We start from the raw sequence: 26,742 nt of genomic DNA, 5'->3' as shown, positions 1-26,742 counted from the left end.
AGGCAGACAGCGAGCTGTGCAGGGATCCCTTTTATTTTGATTTTAAGTAATTTTTTAATGAAACTTCAGGTGCAGAGAATGATGGACTGATCATAATCCAGATCATGGCGTATTCTCTTTGGTCTTACATGACCTGCTTTTCTTAAAAATTTCCACAGTTATTTTAATCACATGATACACACCAAGTAACCCATTAATCGAAAGCCAGAACCCTAACAGTGGCCCAAGTCCAGTCTTGAGGTTTCCCCATCCCATCCCCCACCCCGTGGTCCCCATCACCTTGGGTCCTGTCTTCATTACTCCATGCTTTCCTTCTTGTATGGTTTTATCCTCAAAGTGTGTGTGTATATATATATATAGTTTTAAAAAAAATCTATTTATTTATTTTTGGCTGCGTTGGGTCTTTGTTTCTGCGCAAAGGCTTTCTCTAGCTGTGGCAAACAGGGGCTACTCTTTGTTGCGGTGTACGGGCTTATTGCGGTGGCTTCTCTTGTTGCGGAGCCCGGGCTCTAGGCGTGCAGCCTCCAGTAGTTGTGGCGCAAGGACTCACTAGTTGTGGCGCATGGGCTTAGTTGCTCTGAGGCATGTGGGATCTTCCCGGACCAGGGCTCGAACCTGTGTCCCCTGCATTGGCAGGCAGATTCTTAACCACTGCACCACCAGGGAAGTCCCTCAAAGTATATTTTTTTATGTTAGTTTCTTCTTACTAACTTTATTAAAAGGCTATATTAGCTTCCCCAGGGCTGCTGGAAGCAATTCCCACAAACTGGATGGCTTAAAACAATAGAAATTTATTCTCTCACAGTTCTGGAGGCTAAAAGTTCAAAATCAAGATGCTGGCAGAGCCATGTTCCCTCTGAAGGCTTTAGGGAAGGATCTGCTCCATGCTTCTCTCCTGGCTTCTGGTGGTTGCCAGCAATCCTTGGCAATCCTTGGCTTGTAGGTGCATCACTCCAGCCCCTGCCTCTGTCTTCACATGCCTTCTCCTCTGTGTGTCATCACCTCTCCTTTTATCCCCCAACATTATTGAGGAATAATTGCCAAATATGATTTAAAGTGTACAGTGTGATACTTTGATATAATACACGTTGCAGAATGACTACCCAGATGAAGATAATTAACATATTCGTCACTTCACATAGTTAACTCCCTGTGTGTGTGTGTGTGTGTGTGTGTGTGTGTGCACGCACACGCACCTGTGTGCACGTGGTGGGAATGTTTAAGATCTACTCTCAGCAACTTTCAAGTATACAATAGTGAATTATTAACTATAGTCACCACGCTGTACCTTAGATCCTCAGAACTTATTCTTGTAACTTATTCTTGTATCCTTTGACCTACATCTCCTCATTTCCCCCTTCCCCCAGCCCCTGGCAACCACCATTCTATTTTCTGTTTCTATGAAATCAGCTTTCTTTCTTTCTTTCTCTCTTTCTTCTCCACATATAAGTGATAACCAAACAGTATTTGTCTTTCTCTGTCTGGCTTATTTCACTTAACATCTGGTGGAATAATATTACAGTGTGTATGTATGTATATATATGTATACATATATATGTGTATGTATATGTATATATACATATATATATGTGTATGTATATATATGCCACATTTTCTTTATTCATTCATCCATTGAAGGACATTTAGGTTGTTTTCCATATCTTGGCTATCATGAATAATACTGCAGTAAACATGGGAGTTCAGATATCTCTTCAAGATACTGGTTTCATTTCCTTTGGATATATACCCAGGAGTGAGATTGCTGGATCATATGATAGTTCTATTTTTAATTTTTTGAGGAGCCTCCATACTGTTCTCCATGGTGGCTGCACCAATTTATGCCAACAGTGCACGAGGATTCCCTTTTCTCTGCGTCCTCCCCAACATTTGTTATCTCTTGTCTTTTTGATGATATCCATCCTAACAGGTGTGAGGTGATATCTCATTGAGATTTTGATTTGCTTTTCCCCGATGATTAGTGATGTTGAGCACCTTTCCATGTACCTATTGGCCATTTGAATGTCTTCTTTGGAAAAATGTCTATTCGGGTCCTTTGCCCATTTAAAAAATTGTATTATTTACTTTTTTTTTTTTTTTTTTTTTTGCTATTGAGTTGTGTGAGTTCTTTGTATATTTTGGATATCAACCCCTTGTCAGATATATGGTTTGCAAATATTTTCTCCCATTCTGTAGGTTGCCTTTCATTTTGTTGATTGTTTCCTTTGCTGTGCAGAAGCTCTTTAGTTTGATGTAGTCCCACTTGTTTATTTTAGTTTTTATTGCCTGTGCTTTTGGGTCTTATCCAAGAAATCATTGCCAAGAGCAATGTCAAAGAGCTTTTTCTGTATATTTTCTTCTAGGAGTTTTATGGTTTCAGGTCTTACATTTAAGTCTTTGATCCATTTTGAGTTAATTTTTGTGAGTGGTGGAAGACTGGGGTCCAGTTTCATTGTTTGGCATGTGGATATCCAGTTTTCCCAGCACCATTTATTGAAGAGACTATCCTTTCTCAAACATTGTGTGTTCTTGTCACCTTGTCAAAAATCAGTTGACTGTATGCGTGGATTTATGTCTAGGCTCTCTATTCATTTTTACTGGTCTCTGCACCTAATTTTATGCCAGTATGTTTTATTATAGCTTCGTAACATAGCTTGAAATCAGGAAGTGTGATGCCTTCATCTTTGTTCTTCTTTCTTAAGATTGCTTTGACTATTTGGCATCTTTTGTGGTTCCATACAAATTTTACGGTAGTTTTTAAAATTTCTGTGAAAAATGCTGTGGGAATTTTGATAGGGATTGCATTGAATCTATAGATCACTTTAGATAGTTTGCACATTTTCACAATATTAATTCTTCCAATCCAAGAACACGAGAGAGCTTTCCATTTATTTGTGTCTTCTTCAGTTTCTTTCATCAGGGTTTTGTTTGTTTGTTTGTTTTGTCTTATAGTTTTTAGTGTACAGGTCTTTCACCTCCTTGGTTAAATTTATTCCTAAGTATTTTATTGTTTTTTGATGCTATTGTAAATGGGATTGCTTTCTTAATTTCTCTTTCAGATAGTTCATTGTTAGTATATAGAAACACAAATGATTTTTGTATGTTGATTTTGTATCCTGCAACTTTACTGAATTCATTTATTAGTTCTAATAGCTTTTGGATGGAGTCTTTAGGGTTTTCTATACATAAGATCATATCATCTGCGAACAGATAATTTTACTTCTTCCTTTCCAATATGGATGCCTTTTGTTTCTTTTGTTTGCCTGATTGTTACAGCTTGGACCTCCTCTTCTTCTTATAAGGACACCAGTCATTGGATTTAGGGCCCATTGTAACCCATAGGACCTCATCTAAACTTAACTAATCACGTCTGCAAGGACCCTATTTCCAAGTAAGGTCACATTTCCAGGTACTAGGGATTGGGACTTCAGTGTTTCTCTTCAGGGATACAATTCAACCCATAACAAAGGGAATCCAGATAACCTAAGAAAGAGTATCAAGCTGTCTGACTCTTATGGGGCTTAATTTCTTTATTAGTCTATGTATAGTTAAGATTGGCCCATGTTGAGGTTCACTTGTTTTAACTGTTGTGTTATATATCCACTAGGTCTGTATACCATGGCTGACCCATCTGCTGTCCTGTGGGTGGCCTTTTGGGTAGTGTCCAGGTGTCTGCTAATTTACAGTGCTGTTTGGGCATTCTCATAAGTGGCTCTTAGCACGCATGCAAGAGTTTCTCTGGGATGTTTACCCAGGAATGGAATCACTGGGACTCAGAATACGTGAATGTTTCACTTTCTGAGATGATAACAAGGTACTTTATGTGGCAGTTGCACTAATTACACTCCCGCCAGCAGCATGTACGATCCACATCCTCTCCGACACTTGGTATTATTAGATTTAAAAATGTTTTCCAGTTGAGTGTGAAATTGTTGCCAGGTGAGATCTTTTTTTTAAAATTAATTAATTAATTAATTATTATTTTATTTATTTATTTTATTTATTTTTGGCTGTGTTTTCTGTGCGAGGGCTGTCTCTAGTTGCGGCGAGCGGGGGCCACTCTTCATCGCGGTGCGCGGTCCTCTCACTGTTGCGGCCTCTCCCGTTGCGGAGCACAGGCTCCAGACGCGCAGGCTCAGTAGTCGTGGCTCACGGGCCCAGTTGCTCTGCGGCATGTGGGATCTTCCCAGACCAAGGCTCGAACCCGTGTCCCCTGCACTGGCAGGCAGATTCTCAACCACTGCGCCACCAGGGAAGCCCCCTCAAGTGGTTTTTATTTGTTTGTTTGTTTTTGGCATTTAAGCCCTTAATCTGGAGTTGATTTTTGTGTAAGGAGGGATGGGTCGTATAATCTTAGGAGCTTTTGTAAAGTGACAAGTGTATTTTGGAGACAGTGGGGCAGGATGTTCGACTGGGACCCTTGAGTGTACTGGAAATTGTTCACTGGATGTTGAGTTCAAATTCTGCTCCTCCCGCGGACTGCCTTTGCGATCTTATACTTCATCTCCGTGATCCTCGGTTTCTCATCTGTAAAATGAGAATTATAGCAGATACTGCCCTTGGTTGCCATAAGGATTGCATAAGACAAATTACTCAGGAAGCTTCCCACATTGCCGGGTACACAGCATAAGAACACTAACTAGCATTTATTGAGTACTTACCATGTGCCAGGTGATGCCAAGCACTTTACATGTGTTATTTACTCACTTAACCCCCGACAACTCCATGAAGTCGATGGTATTTTCCACACTTTACAGACAAGGAAACTGAGTCTCAAATAGGATGAGTGAGTCCCCCAAGAGCACAATGCTAGCATATGTCAGAGGACTTGAACCCTGGCAGTCTGGCTACAGAGCCCTCATCCATCACCACCACACATCAAAGCCATTCCCTCCCTCCCTCCCTCACCCTCCAGAATCTAGTCTCTGGGCCCTGCTTCTCCAGGAGGAAGGGTCTAGAGGTTGAAATGAGGAAGTGATAGGCAGTGGGGTTGACCCCTGATTCCCCGGTGGCCCCTGCATTTGACTCTGAGGCTGGGGAGAGGCTGGGGATGGAGGGGAGAGGCGGGGCCTCCTGGTGGGGAAGTCCATCCATCTTCCCCCTCCCCAGAGGTAGTTGGCCATCACAGTGGAGATGAATCACAGGCCACAGTGTTCTCCCCGGCATCATCCATTATTCACAGCTGCCATCCCGGGCCTGGGGTTACTTTGGGGTCAGGCAGGAATTATTCCCAAGGCCCAGCTCTTAGGCGCTTTTATCCACAGCTGAGCCTGACCGCAAGCAACTTTCTTCTCTAGATCTGAGGGCAGAGGACTTTCCACCGAGAGGGGACGGAGACTCCAGCATGAGTTACAGGCCTGCGACCCACTGACAGACAAAGCACTTGGGGCTGTGTTTGAGCCCAGCTCTGCCACTTTCCTGTTACCTTCTTGGGGCCGCAATTTCCTAATCTGTAAAATGGGAATAACTGGCTCCACTTTGCTAAAAGATTTAGAAATAATCTACAACTAGATGCATGAGTGGCCCATAGCTGGGCTTGAGCATCAGAGTTGCTATTGTGACATTTGCTTTTTCAGTGATTGTCTCCCAGGCCCTGCTGGGGATGTGGAGATGGTGTGACCCTTTAAAGTTCACCAAGTAATTTTTTTTCAGTTTTATTGAAGTATACTTGATTTACAATGTTGTGTTAATTTCTGCTCTATAGCAAAGTGATTCAATTATGTATATATTCTTTTTCATATTCTTTTCCATTATGGTTTATCACAGGATATTGAATATAGTTCCCTGTGCTATACAGTAGGACCTTGTTGTTTATCCATCCTATATATAATAGTTTGCACCTGCTAATCCCCAGCTCCCAATCCTTCCCTCCCCCACCCCCTTCTGCCTTGGCAATCACAAGTCTGTTCTCTATGTCTGTGAGTCTGTTTCTGTTTTGTAGATAGGTTCATTTGTGTTGCATTTTAGATTCCACATTTAAGTGATATCATATGGTATTTGTCTTTCTCTTTCTGACTTCCTTTGCTTAGTGTGATAATCTCTAGGTCCATCCATGTTGCTGTAAATGGCATTATTTCTTTTTTATGGCTGAGTAGTATTCCATTATATGTAGGTGTGTATGTGTGTATATATATACCACATCTTCTTTATCCATTCATCTGTCAATGGATATTTAGGTTGTTTCACAATAGCCAAAAGGCTATTGTGAATAGTGCTGCTGTGAACGTAGGGGTACATTTATCTTTTTAAATTATAGTTTTGTCTGGATATATGCACAGGAGTGGGATTGCTGGATCATATGGCAACTGTATTTTTAGTTTTTCACCAAGTAATTCTCATTTGCATCCAGGATTGAAACCATTGTCTTCACCTTGGACTTCTTAAGAGTGGCCCCTCAACAAATAAAATGCAATGAAGAAATAAAAAATTAGAGAGGGGGGTACCTATAATTCTGTAGCTCTCAACGTGTGGTCCCCAGCATCACCTGGGAGCTTGTTAGAAATGCACATCCTGGGACTTTCCTGATGGTCCAGTGGGTAAGACTCTGTACTCCCAGTGCAGGGGGCCCGGGTTTGATCCCTGGTCGGGGAACTAGAGCCCATGCACATGCCGCAACTGAAGAGTTTGAATGTTGCAACTAAGAGTCTGCATGCTGCAACTAAGAAGCCCGCATACCGCAACTAAAAAATTGTGCTTGCCCCAACGAAGATCCTGCGTGCCACAACTAAGACCTGGCGCAGCCAAAATAAAATAAACAAATAAATGTTAATTTTTTTAAAATGCACATCCTTGGGCCCCACCCAAGCCTGCTGGATCAGGAGCTCTGGGGGTGGAGCCTAGTGAGTTGTGTTTTAACAGTTCCTCCAGGAGGGTCTGGTGCACACACAAATGTGAGACCCACTGCTCCCTCTCCTTTGCTCACTTTGATGACACAGGTTGCCATGTTGTGAGCTGCCACGTTGGAGGGGCCCACGTGGAAAGGAACTGAATGCTGCCAACGTGTACTGAGGGAGCTTGGAAGCTGGATCCTTGCCCAGTCATGCCTGCAGGTGAGACCATAGCCCTACCGACACTTAGATTACAGTGGGAAACTCTTAAGGATTCTCACTGGAGGAAGTCACGCCCAGATTCCTGCCCAACAAAAACTATGGGATAATAAATGTTTGTTGTTTTAAGTGCTACGTTCTGTGGAAATTCATTATGCAGCGAATAGATAACTAATATGGTGGATATTGGCAGGAGGGAGAGAGATGGGCGGTGGGAGGGAATAGAAGGATATACTGGAGTAATCTAAAGTCTACTTTAATGTATATGGATAACAGATTCATTTTGCTGTACACCTGCAACTAACATGACATTGTAAATCAACTCTACCCCAATAAAAATCTTAAAATAAAAAAATAAGATAGGAAGACAACAACAACAACAAAATAAAGTCTACAATAAAAGGGGTTTAAGAAACATAAACTGATTTCAATGTGCAGACCTTGTTTGGATCCTGATTGAACATATTAACTGTTTTGTTTTAAGTTGATATTTACGGGATGTGACCACCAAGGGGATCCTGGATGATATTAAGCTGTTATTGTTCACTTTTATTTGGTGTGACAGTGGCTCTGTGGTTATGTTTTGAAAAAGAGGCTTTGTCTTTTGGAGAAACATATTGAACTAGTTACAGATGAAGTGATACTCTGTTGGGGAATTGCTTTAAAATAGTCAGGGTGGGGAGGGGGTAAATGTGAAAGAAAATGATGAGTTGATGGTTGGGGAGGGGAGGGGACAGTGCTTGGAGGCTCCCTTTACTGCTCTTTGTGTTTTTGTATATGTTTGAAATTTTCCATGGTAAAAAGTTTGAAAAATGGGAATTCCCTGGCTGTCCAGTGCTTAGGACGCTGTGCTTCCACTGCAGGGGGTGTGCGTTGGATCCCTGTTTGGGGAACTAAGATCTTGCATGTCCTGCGGTGTGGCCAAAACAAAAAGTTTGAAAAATGGAGTGAGCCCAATGTGCCCATTATATAGATGGACAAAGCAAACCCCAGGCAGGAGGATTGGAGGGACCTGGGGGGGCACCTTAGGTTGTTGACACTGGGGGGCTGTCCCTGGGCCCAGCCCTGTGTTTTGTTCATCCTGGGGAGGGGGCTTGTGCAGGAGACTCTGGGACCTGCTTCCCTGCCTGAGCCTGGGGTGTGGAGAGGAATCTCCCCCATCATCCGAAACTCAGCTTTCCGGCAGCTTGTGGCTGACACGCTCCATCTGAGGGCACCTGGTGGCTGACTATTATGTGCATACCTGCGAGAGGCATCTTTTAATTTTTTTTATTATTTATTTATTTATTTATTTATTTATTTTTGGCTGCGCTGGGTCTTTGTTGCTGCACTCAGGCTTTCTCTAGTTGCGGTGAGCGGGGGCTGCTCTTCGTTGCAGTGCACGGGCTTCTCATTGCGGTGGCTTCTCTTGTGGAGCACGGGCTCTAGGCGCACGGGCTTCAGTAGTTGTGGTGCACAGGCTCAGTAGTTGTGGCTCGCGGGCTCTAGAGCACAGGCTCAGTAGTTGTGACACACGGGCTTAGTTACTCCGTGACATGTGAGATCTTCCCGGACCAGGGATCGAACCCTGCGTTGGCAGGCGGATTCTTAACCACTGCGCCACCAGGGAAGTCCAAGAGGCATCTTTTAAGTGTATGGGGGCGACTCTTATTTTGTCTTAATATATTAAGTTATCAGAAAGGGAGTGTTTGATCGTATTTTATTTTAGATCTCTCGTTCTCTCTCTTTTTTTAAGAAGATACTTGCTCATGGTAAACTCAAAGGGAATACGGTGCAAAGCCAGTCACCCTTCCTCCCGTCTTCCAGTCACTTCCCAAAGACAACTATTTTAATTGATCTATTCAACAGATATTTATTGAGCACCTACTATGTGCCAGGCACTGTGCCAGGCTATGGTGTCAGAAAGTATGATGTCAGCCACCAATGAGAGCTGCACATGAAATTTAAAATTTTCCAAGAGCCACATTTAAAAAGTAAAAAGAAGCAGGTGAAATTAATTTTATTGGAATAATAATATATTTCTTTAACCCAGTATATCCAAACCTAGTATATGGAATCAATACAAAAATTATTAATGTAATTTTAATGATCTTTTCGTGGTGTATTAGTTAGCTCAGGCTGCAATAACAAAATACCACAGGTGGGGTGGCTTAAATAACAGAAATTTGTTTTCTCACAGTTCTGGAGGCTGGTAGTCCAAGATCAAGGTGCTGGCAGGGTTGGTTTCTTCTGAGGGAGGCCTCTCTCCTTGGCTTAAAGACAGCTACCTTCTTGCTGTGTCCTCACATGGTCTTTTCTCTGTGTGTGTGCTCGGTCCCTGGTTTCTCTCAGTGTCCTAATCTCTTCTTGTAAAGACACCAGTCTGGTTGGATTAGGGCCCACCCTAATAGCCTCATTTTACCTTAATTACCTCTTTAAATGCCCTGTCTCCAAACACAGTCGTATTCTGAGGAAATGGGGGTTAGGTCTTCAACATATACATTTGGAAGGGGGGACACAATTCAGTCCATGACACACACTGAGTCTTCAAAACCCAATGTGGATTTGATTCACATATCACATCTCAGTTCCAACCAGCCCAGTGTCAAGGGCTCAAGCAACACATGTAGCTGGTGATTGACCCGTTGGACAGCAAAGTTCTGGGTGTGGGAGTCACAACAGCAAACACAACAGGTGGATATCCCTGCCCTCATGGGGCTTCCATTCTACTGGAGGGGATGGACAATAAATACAGAAGTAACATGCATCATATACCATACACGTTTGGGAGAAAACCAGAGGAAAATGGAAGGAGGTGGGGGTCCAGGTGTGCATGCTCCGTCTTCTCTGTGCGTCCTTCCAGAGCTATCCTGTTTGAACACAGGAGATGGATGGATGGATGGATGGATGGATGGATGAATGGATGAACGTATGGATGGATAAAGATATATCCCTATTTAAAAAGCACAGATGGTAATATTTTATATATGGTGTTCTATTCTTTGCTTTTCTCACTTGAAAATATATCTTGAAATTCACTCCTGATCATCACACATAGACGTGCCTTATTCTTTTTGATTTACTGATTTTAAAGGATAATTTGAAACGTATGAAGACACAGTTCTGCTGAGCCAGAATGGCTGGTGTTTGTTGAGCGCTGACTGTCCTGAGCGCCAGTCTCCTCATCTGACCCTCCCCACACCCCCCGTAAGGTGGGTGCTGTTTCCAGAAAAGAATTTCAGTTCACGGGCAGCTTTTATAAACAGGTGGATAATAACAACTACTGACTTCAGAGAAATGTCAAGTCCCAGATTGCGCTACTGACGAATGATAGGGTCTGAGAGATCTTCCTGCTGAAGTTAACAGAATGATAAAATTCTAATGTGTAGTATTATCGTTACATTAATATGCATTATCATTATAATATATAGGAATATCTTAACATAATATATTAACCTATTATATTAATATATAATGAAAATAGATATGTAATTTATTAAAAATATTGAATGTATTATATCTATAACAAAATCTATACAGTAATATTTAGAGGAAGAGAAATAATTGAGAGAAAATACTGGGAAAACAACAAAGCCAGGAAGAGCTGAGAGGCTGCTCTTGCACAAATTGAGCCTGGAGCCCGCAGGCTCAGGGCCGGCGCTGGGGCTGTGCTCGGGGATGAGCTTGTGGCTGGGGCCCTGGGGTCCAGGGGTGCAGGCAGGACTCTGCCCCCTTGGATCTCACTCCAGTCAAGGGGAAGCTTCCAGAAGGGAAAGTGGTACCAGGAATTAAGATGGAACCTGCCTGCCAGCCTCCCCATGTGAGGTGAGAGGTGGGCAAAGGCCACAGCCCACCCTCTGAGCCCCAGAACCCTCTACGCCCGGCAAGGTGCTCCCTCCTGTTTATGGGGGTCATGCACCAGCGGCTCTGTCAGGGCATCCTCAGGGCCTCTGCAAAGACTGGGATTCCAGGCAGTGTGCCTGCCTGACAGAGCACCCCTGTAACTGTGGAACGGGCTGATGGGGTGTGCAGCCGCAGGACCTGCCTCAGAACAGAGCCAGCAGTCCCCTCAGACGGGGGGCTGCTGCTGTTGTGACAGTCCCGAGCCTGATGGGCCCTGTGCTGGAACCAGACTGCCCCACGTGGGACAGGCTCTGCAAGGAACATGCTCTGGGCTCTGAGTCACACAGCCTGTGGCTTCAAGCCCGGCTCTGACTCAGCTCAGCTGCAAAACCCCAGTCTCCGAGCCTCGGTTTCTCTATCTGTAGCATGGACATGGTACACAGGCAGCTGAGCGCTTGGTGAGAACTGGGTGAGAGCGAGGGTTGTGCAAGAAAACGAGACTCATTTCTGAGCAGAGCTGGTGCCTCCTGGGGCTCCCTGGTTCCCAATGCATGGAGGAAAATCCTCCCACACTGCCCTCGGCCCCTGCCAAACCCGGCCCCTGCCGAACCCGGCTCCTGCCAAACCTTGTCCCTGCTGCTCTGGCCCCAGAGGGAGGGAGTTGGAGCTGGTGAGCGTGATTCTGGCAGGTCCTGACCTGTCCTAGTGGGGAGACCACAGGGGAGGGAGGCAGGAAGGTAGCTCTGGGTCCTGAGCATCTCCATCTGCCCTTGTATCCTCCACCCCTTCCTCCCTCCCTGCACTGCAGCCATGCTCAGCCACTGCGGTTCCCTGATGCCTCCTGTCTCCTCCTGTCTCAGGGCCTTTGCACAGGCTGTTCCCACGACTGGGGTTCCCTTCCCCCTCTTTTCTCAGACTTCCACTCACTGTTCAAGTCTTGAGAAGCCCTCCCTGAGGTCCTGCTCTGTGGCCGCTGCCCAGCCCGGGTCTCACTGTAGTGTGTGGTCCCCAGCAGGCTGAGCCCCCTGAGGGCCAGGATCAGGTCTATGCCAACTTGGTAGCCCAGAGACAGTGGGTTCTCAGCAAATGTTTATGGAGAGCAAATACACGAAGGAACGCGCATGTCTCCGCTGCATCCAGACTTTGATGCACCAGGTGCAGTGCTGAGAGAGGCAGGTAAGAGAAGGTTCCCAGTCTCAGCACATTTCAGTCTAAGGGGAGGCAGACATTAAACATAATTATACAGTCACCCTGAACAATCCCTGAAGGCAAATACGGTGCCGTGAGAGTGTGTAGAGGGATGCGACCTTGACAGGGACCTGAGGTTTCCTGGAAGACGTGATGTTTGAGGCCTGATCTGAAAGCTGAGCGAGGACAACTAACTGAGCAGGGAGAGGCAGAAAGATCTTTCCAGGCAGAGGGAGCCACCTGTGCAAAGGCCCAGTGGTCAAGAAACACCCAGAGGGGAGTATGTGTGAGACGCTGCGGGCCACGGAGTTCGAGGTCGGAGTGGAAAGGTCAGGTAGCGGGGAGGGTGGCTGAGCTTTACCCGCAAAGCAGTGCAAGGACATTAAAGGGTTTCATCCTCCCTGGGAAGATGGGTGGGACCCAAATTAAATTTTAAAGAGCTGGCTGTGTCTGCCTCATGGAGAACAGATCAGAGGGGCCGGGAGAGCAGGGGGGAGGCCCCTGCAGCCCGTGAAGGACTTGGACTGAGGCAGGGGTGGACAGGTGTGGAGGATTTTTAGCAGAGCCAGCCGACAGGCCCAGCCATGGGGAGTCTGCAGAGAGAGCAGAGGGGGGTTTCAGGGTGAGGCCTGGTGTCCTGCCCTAAGCAGGGCCGGGCCAGCTAGAAGCAGCCTGTTCTCAGGAGGAGGGTCTGACGAGCCTCCGGGGCTCTGGCCACCCACTGGCCACCAACCAGCCAAGAGCCCCCTGGCCAGAGCCACGGGCCTGGTGACACGAGGAGTGCTGACCCTGCCCCCGTGGACGACACATTCCAGGAGACAAGAGTCTTCTACCTCCTTTGAGCCCCGCCCTGCCCTGGAGTTGCTGAGTGACCATCTCTGGGCTGGAGCCTTGCCTGCCTTGCTGGCTGAGAGCCAGAGGCTCATTCCCTTCCTTGGGGATCAAGGGCTCCTAGAGGCCTCCTCCCAGGAAGCCCCCACCCAGGCTCAGCCCAGCCCCACCCCTGGGAATGTCCATTACACCACTCAGGATGCACATGCCAAGTCCTGGGGACAGAGCATGAACAAGGAGACAAGATCCCTGCCCGCAGGCGCCTGACAGTCTAGAGGGGGAGGCCAGGAACACGAAAACACATTGATAAATACGTCATGAAATATAACTTCAGAGACCGATAAATGCTCTAATGAGTGATGTGATAGAGACTCGGGGAGGGTGGGCTGGGGGCTACGTGAGAGAGGGGGTCAGGGTGGTGCCTCATCTGAGGATGCAAAGAAGACAGTCATGGAAACGCATTGTTTGGGGGGGGAGAACAGTCAAGGCAAAGTCTTGAGGTGGGACCAAAGAGGCCAGGGGGGCTGGGAGGGAAAGAAGTGGTGGGAGAAGGGGACTGAGCGGTGGACCAGGCCTGGATGGCACTTGTGAGCATGGCACTGGGGAGGCCTGGTGGGTTTCAGGCAGGGGTGATGGGCTCCATGCCCTTGACCTACCAGAATCTCCCTTCTTGCTCAGCCTGGAAACCCCCTTACCCGTAGTTCCTTATTTTAGCCCTTTCTAGCTCCTCTGCTTCCTTCACCCCCATTACACGTACTTCCTGGGCTGGAATTTCCCAAAGATGTGCAACCAGGGAGGGGAACTAACACCCATCATTGTCAAGGCCACCGTGCATGGACCTCCTACCGTGAGCCATGCCTCATGCTGGGCGTGCTCTGACCTGGCCCCTCACACGGACCCTTCAGGTTTTACCGCCCGTTTTACAGACCAGGAGACCCATATGCAGTGTGACTTGCCTCAGGCCATGTGGCCCGAAGGCAGGAGCCAAGATTTGAACCCAGCTCAGTCTCATCTGGAAGGTTTGTCAAATCCTATTCAAGCCTCGCAAGAGTTTCGTGATGGTGGGAGATCCAGATTCTTCCGCCCCTTTCCTGCCTGCCTTCCTTCATTTGGTAAATGTCACCACCAGCTCCCCAGTTGCTGGGCCAGACGCCCCAGAGCCATTCTGATCCCTTGGCTGCCCCCCTCTTCCAGGGGCCGGTCATTAAATGCCCCTTGACGGGCCTTGTTGCAGCTTTAACACCCAGCGTATCTGGCTAGTGGTTCTCTCTCCCTCCCTCCTGAGAAAAAAGGAGGAAATTAAATTGTGGCACGTTATCATCGACCTAGAGAGAGCCGCACGGAGGTCTGTGGTCACCTTTCTCTAAAGAGGTACTTCGCATGATCGCAGTAAACGCAGTGGGTCTGGAGCCGAGGCCAGCTGGCTGGTCCCTGGTGTCCCTAAAGAACGCTGCAGGACGGGCTGGCTGCTTCCACCCCAGAGGAGCTGCGGGGAGGTGGTGGTCCCCACAGCCCACCCCTTCTGCCAGAAGAGAAGTCACAGGGTCTGAGTCACTACCCCACCCCTTCCTTGAAGTGGCCTCTTCGGGGGCAACGTTCTAAAACCGATTATGGTGATGGATGACACAGAAAAACCCACTGAATTTTACTCTTTAAATGGGGGAATTGCATGGTATGTGAATTATAGCTCAATATATCTATTTAAAACAACAACAACAAAGCCAGGTGTTCTGTGTCTTCCCCAGGGGGTCCAGATCGGCTCAGACAAATGAAATGTGAAAAAAAAATCATGGGAACACTCAAATATTACCTGATAGCAATAATCAGAGCTAACGTTTCTTTAGTGCTGGTGACATGCTGGTTAACTCCTGTGACTCTCACCACAATTCTATCAGGCAGACATTATTACACCCCCCCTCGACAGATGGGGAAACTGAGGCACACAGTGGGACCGTGAGTGGCCAAGGTCACCCGCAAAGAAGTGTCAGAGCAAGGTTTGAACTCCACAGTCTAGCTCCAGTATCCTCACATCCGTCCCTGATACAGACAAGAGTAAACAGGATAAGAGCTTAATCAGTAAGTGTCCGCAGCCCAAGAGTGCCCCCCGCCATGTTCTTATCAGCATCGGTAAACCACAGGCTGCTCTATTTCTAGACACTGTGCTTTTACTGGAATCATGTGAAGTATATCTTTTTCTAATGATTTTTAAAAAAATTTTTATTGGAGTATAGTTGCTTTACAGTGTTGTGTTAGTTTCTGCTGTACGGTAAATTGAATCACTTATACGTATACATATCCCCTTTTTTGGATTTCCTTCCCAGATCATTGAGTAGAGTTCCCTGTGCTATACAGTAGGTTCTCATTAGTTATCTATTTTATACATAGTGTTGTATATATCTAATTCTTTTTTAATTGAAGTATATTTGATTTACAATGTTGTGTTAGTTCCAGGTGTACAACAAAGTGATTCAGTTATACGTACATATATATCTATTTTTTTCAGATTCTTTTCCCTTATAGGTTATTACAAAATACTGAATGTAGTTCCCTGTGCTACACAGTAGGTCCTTGTTTATTTATTTTATATGTAGTAGTGTGTATATGTTAATCCCAAACTTTTAATTTATCTCTCTCCCCCGACCCCTTTCCCCTTTGGTAACCATAAGTTTGTTTTCTATATCTGTGGGTTTATTTCTGTTTTGTATATAAGTTCATTTGTATCAAATTTTTTTAGATTCCACATATAAGCAATATCATATATTTGTCTTTGTCTGACTTACTTAACTCAGTATAATAATCTCTAGGTCCATCCATGTTGCTGCAAATGGCATATTTCATTCTTTTTTATGGCTGAGTAGTATTCCATCGTATAAATGTACCACATCTTCTTTATTCATTCATCTGTCAGTGGACGTTTAGGTTGCTTCCATGTCTTGGCTATTGTGAATAGTGCTGCAGTGAACATAGGGGTGCATGTATCTTTTCGAATTATGACTTTTGGCCAGGAGTGGCATTGCAGGATCATATGGTAGCTCTAGTTTTAGTTTTTTAAGGAACCTCCATATCTTTTGAGAAAGGTGCACCTTCCTCTAAATCATCTGGTTGCAGCTCTGCCCCCACCCGTTTCCCCGCCTGCCCCCTGCTGGATTCTTCTATCACAAATCATATCATCTAAGCATTTCATTCATAAATTCTTCAGAATGTATCTCTGTGATATGAACTTTCTTAAATAACCACATTTTCTTTTAATCACCACTTTCACATCACACCTACAAGAAGTTCATGATTCTGTAATATCCTCTCGAATCCCATCTTTCCCCCCACCCCGTTTGTTTTCTGAATGTGTTTAATGGTTCAAATCAAGAGACAAAGTCTGTACATTGCATTTGGCTGGTATTTCTCTTAAATCCCTTGTAAGCTATAACGATTCTCTCTTTTATTTCCTTGCCTTTTAGTAGCTGCAGAGAGTGTGAGATCCTTGCTCTTAAGCATTGATTTGCTGCCTCTTAAACAGCCTCCAGCAGAAAGTGGAGGGCTGGGCTGGGGGGTAGAGGGGGCAGGGAATGGTGGGGGCTTGGCCCAGCCTCCAGGCCTTGTGGAGAGCCTGGTATTTCCACCTTACTGGTTATCTAAAAAGAAATAAAATCAGGCCTAGGTAGAAAAGGGAGGCACATTGATGATGGCAGAAACTAAATATATTCATTTGCCCATTTGTCACAAATGCTGTCAATCCCACCTTGAAAGCACGTCTGGAATCTGTCCTTTCTCTCTTGCAGTGGATTGGAGGAGGCGAGGGAGGAAACGGGGAGGGGGGTGAGTGGGAGGCTTCCACAGTCCAGGTGAGAGCTGATGGTGGCCTGGGCCAGGGTGGTGGCTTTAGGTGAAGAGGGAACAGATTCCAGGAGTGTTCTGGAGGTAGAATTGGTCGGGTGCAGTGGCTGTATGGACACGGAGGGCAGGAGATGTCCAGGGTGCTTTGGATGGCAGGCTCCTTTCTCTTCCGGGAAAGCAGGCTTCTTGCCTCAAGCTCGTGTATGCAGACCCCTCCTCCAAGCTCCCAGCTGAAGCTGGGGAGATGACACACACCAAAATGAGGGTAACTCACTCCTCAGCATGGACCACCAGCACCCCACGCTCAGCCTTCCAAAGAGAACGAGCCAACAGAGGAAAGAGAGAGGGTGGGGCAAGGGCACGGATGCCAGAATCAGCCTCTTCCCAAGGGCCATGAGCTTGGAGAGCTCAATACCTCTCTGAGCCTTAGTTTCCCCATCTGAGCAATAGGAATGCCCATTCCCACCTGGCTGGGCATTGTGAGGAAGTAAATCGTGAGCTGCTCTGAAGTGGTGGTCTTGAGGAAGAGAGCCCAGGTGGCCCCAAGAGAGTCAGGAGGATGTGAGGGGTGGCTGTAGGGAGGCTGAGCATTATGGGAGCGTGGTCTGCAGCTGACCAGGGTGTGGAGCCGAGCACATCATGACTGGTCCTTGATCCCCACTGGGATCAGCCTCTGAGCACCCTGGTTATAGGCACAGGTGGCCCAGCAAGGAGGGAAGTGATTGGGGGTGCTCTCTGTGGTTCTGAACACTCCCCAGACTGGCCTCTGCCAAGCCTTGGGCCATTTTCTTTATTTCCCTTTTCTACTTCGATGCTGATCATCCTGCATTAATGAAGAGGCAGCTTAGAAGATGGCTAAGGGCATGGATTCAAATCCTCACTCAGCCATCTAACTGCTACGTGATCTTAGGCAATTTACTTCATCGCCTGGGACTCAGTTTGCTCATCTATAAAACGAGCATAAACATACAAATCTCATAACAAGCTTATTGTGAGGATTAAACGATGTTAAGCAATTTTCCTAAGGGTGAGTTAATACTTGTAAAGTGCTTAGAACCGTGCCCAGCACAAGTAAACGGGAGTCCCTTCCCCCTGCATCCTGCGTCCTTTCGACATGACCTCTGTAGTCTTTGACAGTTTTCTTGATTTATGGATGCCATGTCCCAGATTCATCTCATGCATTTTCTACCCGGAATCAGCTGTTTCTCAGAGGAGCCCTGTTCCTTTTGGCAATAAATGGGAGTTAGGAATCACAATCTAGACATTAGGGATGCTCATTCCCACTGGGTTATCATTGCATCTAGGCTTAAAGCTGGAGACAATGATAATTATCATTCACATATAAGATTACAAGGTTTTCAGTTAACTTATTTGATTTTATGTATCTCTTTTTTTATTTTTACACAGAAAATCTTTGTTCCTAACAATATTAATCCAATTTCTTATCTTCTTTATCCTATATTATAAAGCAGACAGTTTCAACCTAATAAGACCAATATAGTCACTACCTGTAAGATTACTGAGTGCTGTTGAAGATTTCGTTGTGCTCCTGTTTCTTTGTGATTCTGTGGTCCTTAGGTTAAAGCCCATTAGGGATGTACAATCAAAATGCTGTTTTAAAGTCACTTCCAATAATCCTTCTTAGTGTGTTTGCCAAGTTGACATTTAGTCAGGTTTACTCATTTCTGTTGGGTATTTTTATTTTAAGGGATTGCTTTTTTTGTCTTGGCTTTACAATTTTGTAAGTTTGCATTTACAAACTACATACTCTAAAACCAGATACACTCAGTGAAATCCAGCTTCCACATCTTTCCCTTTCGCTAATTACCTCTCTCCCCATAGGTAACAACTTTTGTTAGCTTCTGCTTTATCCTTCTGTTGTTTCTTTTTGAAAATATAAGCAAATGTATACACACCCCACACATATTCAGAAGATAGAATACTTTGCATACACAGTTCTGCTCCTTGGATTTTATTTTTGCTTTTTTCACTTAATCATATATCCTGGAGATCATTCCAGTGCAGGATTAAGAGAGCATCTTTGTTCCTTTTCACAGCTGTGTAGCGCTCTCTTATGTGGATGTCCATTTTATTCAACCAGTTTCCTCTTGGTACATGTTTGTGTTGTTTCCACTCTTTCCTGATACTATTAGTGCTGCAGTGACAACAACAAAACCTTGTGCATACATGGATTTGTATTTTGGGGACAGATTCTTAGGTACTCTCATGGGATTAAAAAACAGCAACAACTGTCTCTTAAGACTTTAATTTTTTGAAGCAGTTTCAGGTTCACAGCAAAACTGAAAGGACCTCGTGGGATTTTCAGTCATAACTGTGATACATGTTACCCAGGAGTTCATGGTGCTATGGGCGTGCATAACAGCTGTGCTCGTGTGTGGGTGGAGGTGCCACTTACTGAGACAGGAAGCACCGTGGGGCTCTTTTTAACCTTGTGCTGTGTGGTTTAACAAGTGAGCTACCCTTTGTGCATGGTGGAGGGAGCAGGATTCAGGGTGTGGGAACCGAGGCTGAGGTATGGAGGAGCATGCAGACAGCAGCGAAGCTCCAATTTCAGCTGATTGGGAGGCCCCAGACTGTTCTTGGAGAAGGGGGCAGGGTGGGTCTGTCACACCTGGCACTCCCAACTCCAAATCCTTCTGAAGGGACTGTCTGTATCTCCCAGGCAGGAAGCAGGTCGGGGAGGGGACCAATGTCCACCACTGCTGGCTGCAGTCCCCTCTGAACCCCAGCTGGGATAAGTGACCCCCCTGCAGGCCGGGGGAAGGCAGACTGAACCTGGCCCAGACTTGGGAGACACACTGACCTGGGTTCAAATCCCAGCTCTGCTCTGTGACCTTGGACAAGTTGCTTAACGTCTCTGAGCCTGTTTCCTCCTCTGTCCAATGGGGATGAGGCAGGAGCTGCCTCACTATGGTGAGGACACTGTGGGAGTGTGCATGTGAAGTGCCTGGCTGGGGCCTGGCACATAGTAGGTGCTCCCCACTGAGGAACAGCCTCCCCTACTGCTCTGTGGCAGGGCTGGGGCTCAGCCTTTGGGAGCCCTTGTTCCTACCTTCTCTGAGCTGGAGCAGCTAGAGAAACCCACTCACTTGTAGATAGTGGAGGAACCCATGGGCACGGGAGTCAGATGGCTGAGGTTCAAATCCTGACCTTGGCACTTCCTCTCTAGCTGACTTTTTCACCTCTCTGATCCTCATTTTTCCCTATCTGTCAAATGGGGGTGATGAGACCACCTGCCTCACAGCAGTGTTGGGAGAAAGAATCGATCTCAGACATTTAAATTGCTCAGTCCAGTGCTGGGCGTGTAGTAAGTGCTGACTAATGTCACAAGAACCATGATTGGTCTGGGCATCCCACAGCGGGGGATACTGTCTGTGGTCAGCTGGACAGGCCAGAGCCTGAGGGGCGCCAGGACAGGGGGCAGGGGGTGTGCAGGCTTTGCAGCCCCTGAGCGAGCAGGCACATGGGCACTGGTAAAGGAACATCTTTTTAAGAAGGGAAACTCAGGACTCTTATACAAATATAAAATCTTTGAACATATGTCAAAGATTTTATTTGACTCATGAATTTATGAGGGAACTAGTAAGATGTTACAGCCAATTCAAAGGAGGATTAAAAAACGCACGCACACATACACACACACACACACACACACACACACACACGCAGGCAATTAGGAGTGCTGAAATGAACTTACAAATAGGTGCAAAACTGGTCAGTGTGCGCAGGGCAAGAATCAATTGTGTCTCTACCGGATGCAAGTAATTTACATTTCTATGGAGGAGAATAATTTGCATTACAATCGGTTTTCTACATCTTGTGAAATACCTTGAAGATGATGAAAGGCCAAGATAACCCAGAAGGGTGCACTAGGCAAGACACCAGTCATCTTTTTTGCCCATTTCAAAGCCTTTCATAATTTTCCACACACACACACACACACACACACACACACAGTCACAATCACTAACAAATGCAGCCATTCACACACATCCACATCACCTACAAGCCTCACACTGTGTGTGTGTCTCGTGTATCTCGCTGACTCTCGCTCTTTTGCGCTGATAGTGGTTCAGGCTCCCACCTCCACGCCGTTGCTCACGGTGCTCCCCCTGCTAAGCACACATCCCCCTCAGTCCTCTGCCCACCCGCATCTTGCCCATCTCTCAAAGCTCCCAAGGAATGCCTCTCTGAGCAGGAATCCCTCTTTCCCCTCCACCCCGGTCCTTATTTCCCTGTGTCTTCCATGTACTTCCACTCAGGCACCTGTGTAGGGTAGAAGGCGCGTGGATTCCAGAATCGCTCAGTCTGGGTCTGAGTCCCAGCTGTGGCACTTCCCCGCCGCGTGACTGTGGGCAAGTCACAGCATCTCTCTGAACCTCCGTCTCCCCACATATGAAGTGGGATGATAACAGAACCAACCTCATGGCTTGTGTTTGTTTGTTTGTTTTTTTGATGTGGACCGTTTTTAAAGTCTTTATTGAATTTGTTACGCTATTGCTTCTGTTTTATGTTTTGGTTTTTTGGCTGCGAGACATGTGGGATCTTAGCTCCCCGACCAGGGGTCAAACCCGCACCCCCTGCATTGGAAGGCAACGTCTTAACCACTGGACCGCCAGGGAAGTCCCCCCTCATGGGTTGTTTTTGTTTTGTTTTGTTTTGATGATTAAATTAGCAGAGGCAGGGAATGCGCTTGGCAGAGGGTCTGAACACACAGTAAACACTCAATAGAGGTCAGCTGTCATTGCTGCTGTGAAAATAAGGCTCCTAATTCCCTTTGACTGGGTGGCCTGCAAAAGGCCTCTGTCAGCAGGTCAGTTGTAGGGGTATCCCCTCCTAACAGCTGGAGTGGAGGGTCTCCCCTACCTGCCCCCACCCAGCTGCTGTCCATTTCCAGAATTGGGGTTAAGCAGAGAGGCTGCCGGGAACCCCAGCCCCGGGGTGGGTGCTGGGGCTGTTGGCTGCAGCTGGGCTGAAGTCCCCTGGGCTGCGGTGATGGATGGGGGGTCTGGTCGGAAGTGGCTGCTCTGGACAACAGCTGGCCAGACGCTGATGGATGTCACTGGGGAGCAGGGATGCAGGGAGGATTGCAGAGACTGAGGGGCCAAGAGAGTTAGCCTCTGCTAAAGCCCAGACCCTGGAAAAGCCTGCCTGGGGCTCAGCTGGAAGAGCAGACTGGAGGCCAGTGTTAGGCACAGAGGGACCAGTGGGGGGTGGAGGGGGTGGAGGGTGGGCACTGGAGACTTTGCGCACTGTGTGTCCTGGACACTCCCTCCTAGAATCCCATCATGAAGGCTAAACACCTAAAGGTCCCATGAGCTTTGACATAAGGCTTTCGGGGTCCAGGCTATAAACCAAGAGCAATGTGATCCCAGTCAATCCTTATAACCACCTGGGCAATGGCTTAATATTTTCCCAAGTTTGCCTGTGGAGAAACAGGCTTAGATGGGGTCCAGGGAGCCATGATCTGTGTCAGAGCAAAGCCATTTCTACCTCCCATGAAGCCAAGGGGTCCTCCAAGTAGCACTCAAGAACCCTTCCTTGTGATCACCAGTTCCAACTTGCTTGTCCAAATTCTTTCGTTCATTCATTCATTTATTTATTCATCCATCCACCAAACCCCAGCTGACTTCTTCCTCCATGCCGGGCAGTGGTTGGGTGCCAGGGATACCCGAGTACTCAGACACAGCCCCTGACCTCACAGCACTCAGTCCCCAAGGTCAGACAGACCAAAGCCACGCTATCCCAACTCAAGACCTTGGGGGTATGGGGTGGTCAGGGATGGCTTCCTGGAGGAGGTGGATCCCGAGCAGATGCCTGAAGGACAAGTCAAAGGAGGGACCCACTCTTCTCTGGGCAGGGCAGGGCAGGGAGTGGGAAGGAAAGAAGGCTTTTTAGCAGTGGGGACATTTGAGCTGTATCCTGAATGACAAATAGTGGACAGAGGTACAGGCAATGTCTTCCAGCAGCAGGAATAGCATATGCAAAGGCCCAGATTTGGGAATCACCATAGGGTGAGGGGGTACAGAGGGTGCCAGTGGATTCATATGCAGGAGCCCAGGATGGAAAAAGAAATGGTAAATGATTGGATCAGAGACAAGACAGGGCCCAGGTCTAACAGGTTTTTTGTTTTTTGTTTTTTGGGGTTTTTTTGTGATACAATTGATGTGTAATATTGTATTAGTTCCAGGCATACAACATAATGATTTGATATATGTATATATTGTAAAATGACACCACAATAAGTTTAGTTAACATTCATCACCTCGCATAGTTACATTTTTTTTTCTTGTGATGAGAACTTTTAAGATCTCCTCTCTTAGCAGCTTTCAACTATACAATACATTATTGTTAACTATAATCACCAAGCTGTATGTTATATTCCCAGAATTTATTTACCTTATAACTGGAAGTTTGTACCTTTTGACCCCCTTCACCCATTTCATGCCTCCGCAGTCCTACCTGCCCGCCTGGCCTCTGGCAATCACCAATCTGTTTTCTGTATCATTCGGCTTTTTTAGATTGCACATATAAAGTGAGATCATACAGTATTTTTCTTTCTTTGTCTGACTTATTTCACTCAGCATAATGCCCTCAAGGTCCATCCATGTTGTAACAAATGGCAAGATTTCATTCTTTTTTATGGCTGAGTACTATTCTGTTGTATATGTATACCACATTTTCTTTATCCATTCGTCCATTGATGGACACTTCAGTGGTTTCCATGTCTTGGCTACTGTAAGTAACGCTGCAATGAACATGCAGATATCTTTTCAAGATAGTGGTTTAATTTCCTTAGGATATATACCCAGGAGTGGAATTGCTGGATCATATGGTATTTAGATTTTTAATTTTTTGAGGAGCCTGCATACTGTTTTCCATAGTGGCTGAGCCAAGTTGCATTCCCACCAACTATGCACTAGAGTTCGCTTTCCTCCACATCCTCGCCAGCCCTTGTTAGCTCTTGTCTTTTTGATAATAGCCATTCTGACAGATATGAGGGAAAAGGTTTTGAATGCTGTGAAGGGTGTGACTTTATCGATAGAGGACCACTGAGTATTGCAAGCAGGAGAGTTACTCATGAGATCAGTGTTTTAGAAAGAGAACCCTGGCTGGAGTTAGGAGGGTGGATTAAAGTGGAGACTGGAGGCCACTTGAAGGCCTAGGCAGTGATTCAGGAGAGAGGCTGAAGGCCCAGCCCGGGCAGAGATGGGTGGGTGGACACAACAGCATTGAGGATGCAGAGTGGACAAGGCTGGAGGCAATAATTTCCTGGGCAAATGTTACCACAGAGACGCCTAGATGTCCTCCTCACCTGTTTATATGCATTTTATAAATGACAAAGCATTGGGTTAAGTTTTGAGGGGTTCAGTGGCACACTTGAGGTTCCATTAGCAGGTGGTAGAGCCGGGATGGGAACCCAGGAATGCCGGTCTAGGAAACTAGTTCTCGTCTCCTTCTGGGTGCTTTCAGCCAAGTTGCCCTCCCACACATGACCTGCAGGGGGTGGCAGAGAGCAGGGGACGCGCCACAGAGGCCGAGAGGCCACCGTCAGAGGCGGCTGGGCCAGCTGCGTCCGGGTTGGAAGCAGGGGACTGGGCAGCTCCCGGGGAGTCAGCTCTTAGCCCCAGTTTACAGAGGAGGACCCCCAGGCCCAGAGAGCAGGAAGGGCTCTCCCAAGGGGTGGATCAGTCTCTCAGGATACCCCCAGTCCAGTGCTCTTGCCGGGGAACCTGAGCTACATTTCCCAGGGCACCAGGGGGACCTTAGAGGCTAAGAGTGGGGTCCAGGACTCCCAGACTTTCCTTCAGGAGTAGCCCACCAGGTTTCACCACTGCCCAGCCCAGCCCCGCTAGGAGGCAGGGGGATGATGAAGATGAGCCTCAGGATGTGGTCCGGGGAGTGAGCCAAGACTCCCTTAAAGATATGTTCAGGCTTCTCCCAGTGGGTGGGCGCCCACCAGGCCCCGTATAAAGGGCGCTGGGGGAGGGGCGACGCCAGGTGGCGCCCTTCTGGCTGGGGCGTCCTGCGGTTCATCTCCAGACCTTTTCCATTTTCTAACTCCAGGTTTCTGGAGCAGTGGCAGCTGAAGGTCCGCCGGGGATGTCTCCCCGCGGGTGGGTGGGGCCCCGTGGGTTGAGAGCGGGGGATCCAGGCTGGTATAATTTCCCCGCCTCCGTGGCCTGGGTGTCTTCCTGCTCGACAGCAGTTAGCTTTAGCAAGCCAGCTCAGGGGTGGCTGGGGAGGGAGGTGAGAAGTGGGTTCAGACCCAGCAGCTGCCACTCACAGAGTGTGACCTGGGGCCCCACTCGCCTCTCTGAGCCTCTTCTGTAAATTGGGGAGGCTGAGCCCCATTTTGCCAGAAAGCACCCTTTTATGTGAAATAAAAATCCCACATAGACCTGGCACACAGAGGGGGCTCTGTCTCTCTCTGGCAAATCCCGTATGGCCAGCTGGAGCCTGCAGTGGTGAAGCCAGGATTAGGGCTTTGCTGATAGAAAGTTAAAAATATATATATCATATATATATATATATATATATATATATATATATATATATATATATATATATATATATATATATATATATATGATAGTTTTTTTAATTTGGAGGAGAGATGAATTTCCCACACAAAAGAATTCCAAATTATTTACCTTGATCAGCCAGGTGATCAAGGTCACCACCAACCGTGGTAGGTCATCTTCAGGGCACGTACCCTTGATATGATGGTGATGAAAATGGCCTTTCACCTCTGGGGTCTTCCTCCCAAAATACACAACCCGCACGGCATGCGGGATCTGAGTTCCCCGACCAGGGATCCAACCCGTGCCCCCTGCAGTAGAAGTGGAGTCTTAACCGCTGGATGGCCAGGGAAGTCCGACGGCCAGGGAAGTCCCACAACCCCATTCTAATCATGAGAAAACCATCAGACAAATCCCAGTTGAGGGACTTGACAAATATTCCTGAAAAGTGTCAAGGTGATCAAAAACCAGGAAAGTCTGAGAAACTGTCACAGCCCAGAGGAACCTACATGTAATGTGGTGTCCTGGATGGGATCCTGGAACAGAAAAAAGACTTCAGGAAAAAAACTAAGGAAATCTGAATAAAGCACAGACTTTAGTAAATAATAATGTATCAATGTTAATAACAGGGGAAGCTGGATGTGAGAGTATGGAATTCTCTGTGCTCCTTTCACAATTTTTCTCTAAATCTAAAACTATTCTAAAATTTAAAGTTTATTTTAAAAAATTGCGGTTGGACATGAGATGGCTAACTTTTTATTTTACCTAATGAAGACATTAAAAACCTCCCCAACGACCTCCCCTCCCCTATTGTTTCATAAAAGCAAGGAGGTTCATAACAGCAGGAAGGCCTCCGTCTCAGAATGGACAAGAGTCGAAATGGAGTAAGTCCAGGTTAATGAAGAATTCAGCCTCTTTATATTTCTCATTTTGCCCAGGACGCATGAGAAGTTGGGGCCTGGAGAATGTGGGCAGGGGGAGAAATGGTAGAAGGAAACCATAGCTGAGAACACCAGACACTGGACCAAAGCTGATGTGTGACGTATAGTGTAAGGTTCTTGGGGGGAGTGATGGATGGCAGGGTTGGCAGGCGATGGGGCTTCTGGGCCAGTAGGGTGACCAGCCATCCCGCCTGCCTAGGACTGAGGGGTTTCCTGGGCCCTGCACCTTCAGTTTTAAAACTGGGACAGTCCTGGGCAAGCTGGATGGTGGGTCACCCTAACCCAGCAGGTGGGCCGGGGGATGGGAGAGAGCACAGGCCTGTCCTGAGGGGACAGCAGATCTCTCAGCAGCTGTCTCTAAACTCCTGGAAAGGGAAAGACAGGCTCTGTGTGGCTAGATCATGTGATTTTTATTATTTTTTTCAAGAGAAGCTAGAAATCCATTTTTTTTTTTTTTTTAACACAAAAAACCCTGAAGTTTCAAATGTTTGCAGCTAATTCAAGCAACTATGAAATGCTTTTCAGGCCAAACCAGAGTGCGTT

General features: G+C 46.8%; 1 protein-coding gene across 2 annotated transcripts in view; it reads left to right on the top strand.

The window, feature by feature from the left end:
• LITAF (lipopolysaccharide induced TNF factor) overlaps positions 1–26,742 on the top strand; it is a 112,668-nt gene that overhangs the window by 4,094 nt on the left and 81,832 nt on the right. For both annotated transcript variants that reach the window (XM_036825835.1, XM_036825839.1), the window contains exon 2: positions 6,933–7,046. In XM_036825835.1, coding sequence (XP_036681730.1) covers positions 6,986–7,046 — 61 coding nt within the window. In that variant the 5' untranslated portion in view covers positions 6,933–6,985. The remainder of the gene's footprint in view (positions 1–6,932; positions 7,047–26,742) is intronic.

The sequence above is a fragment of the Balaenoptera musculus genome, chromosome 15 (assembly GCF_009873245.2).
Source record: "Balaenoptera musculus isolate JJ_BM4_2016_0621 chromosome 15, mBalMus1.pri.v3, whole genome shotgun sequence".
NCBI classification, from domain to species: Eukaryota; Metazoa; Chordata; class Mammalia; order Artiodactyla; family Balaenopteridae; genus Balaenoptera; species Balaenoptera musculus.
This window is presented reverse-complemented; position numbering and strand designations above follow the sequence as displayed.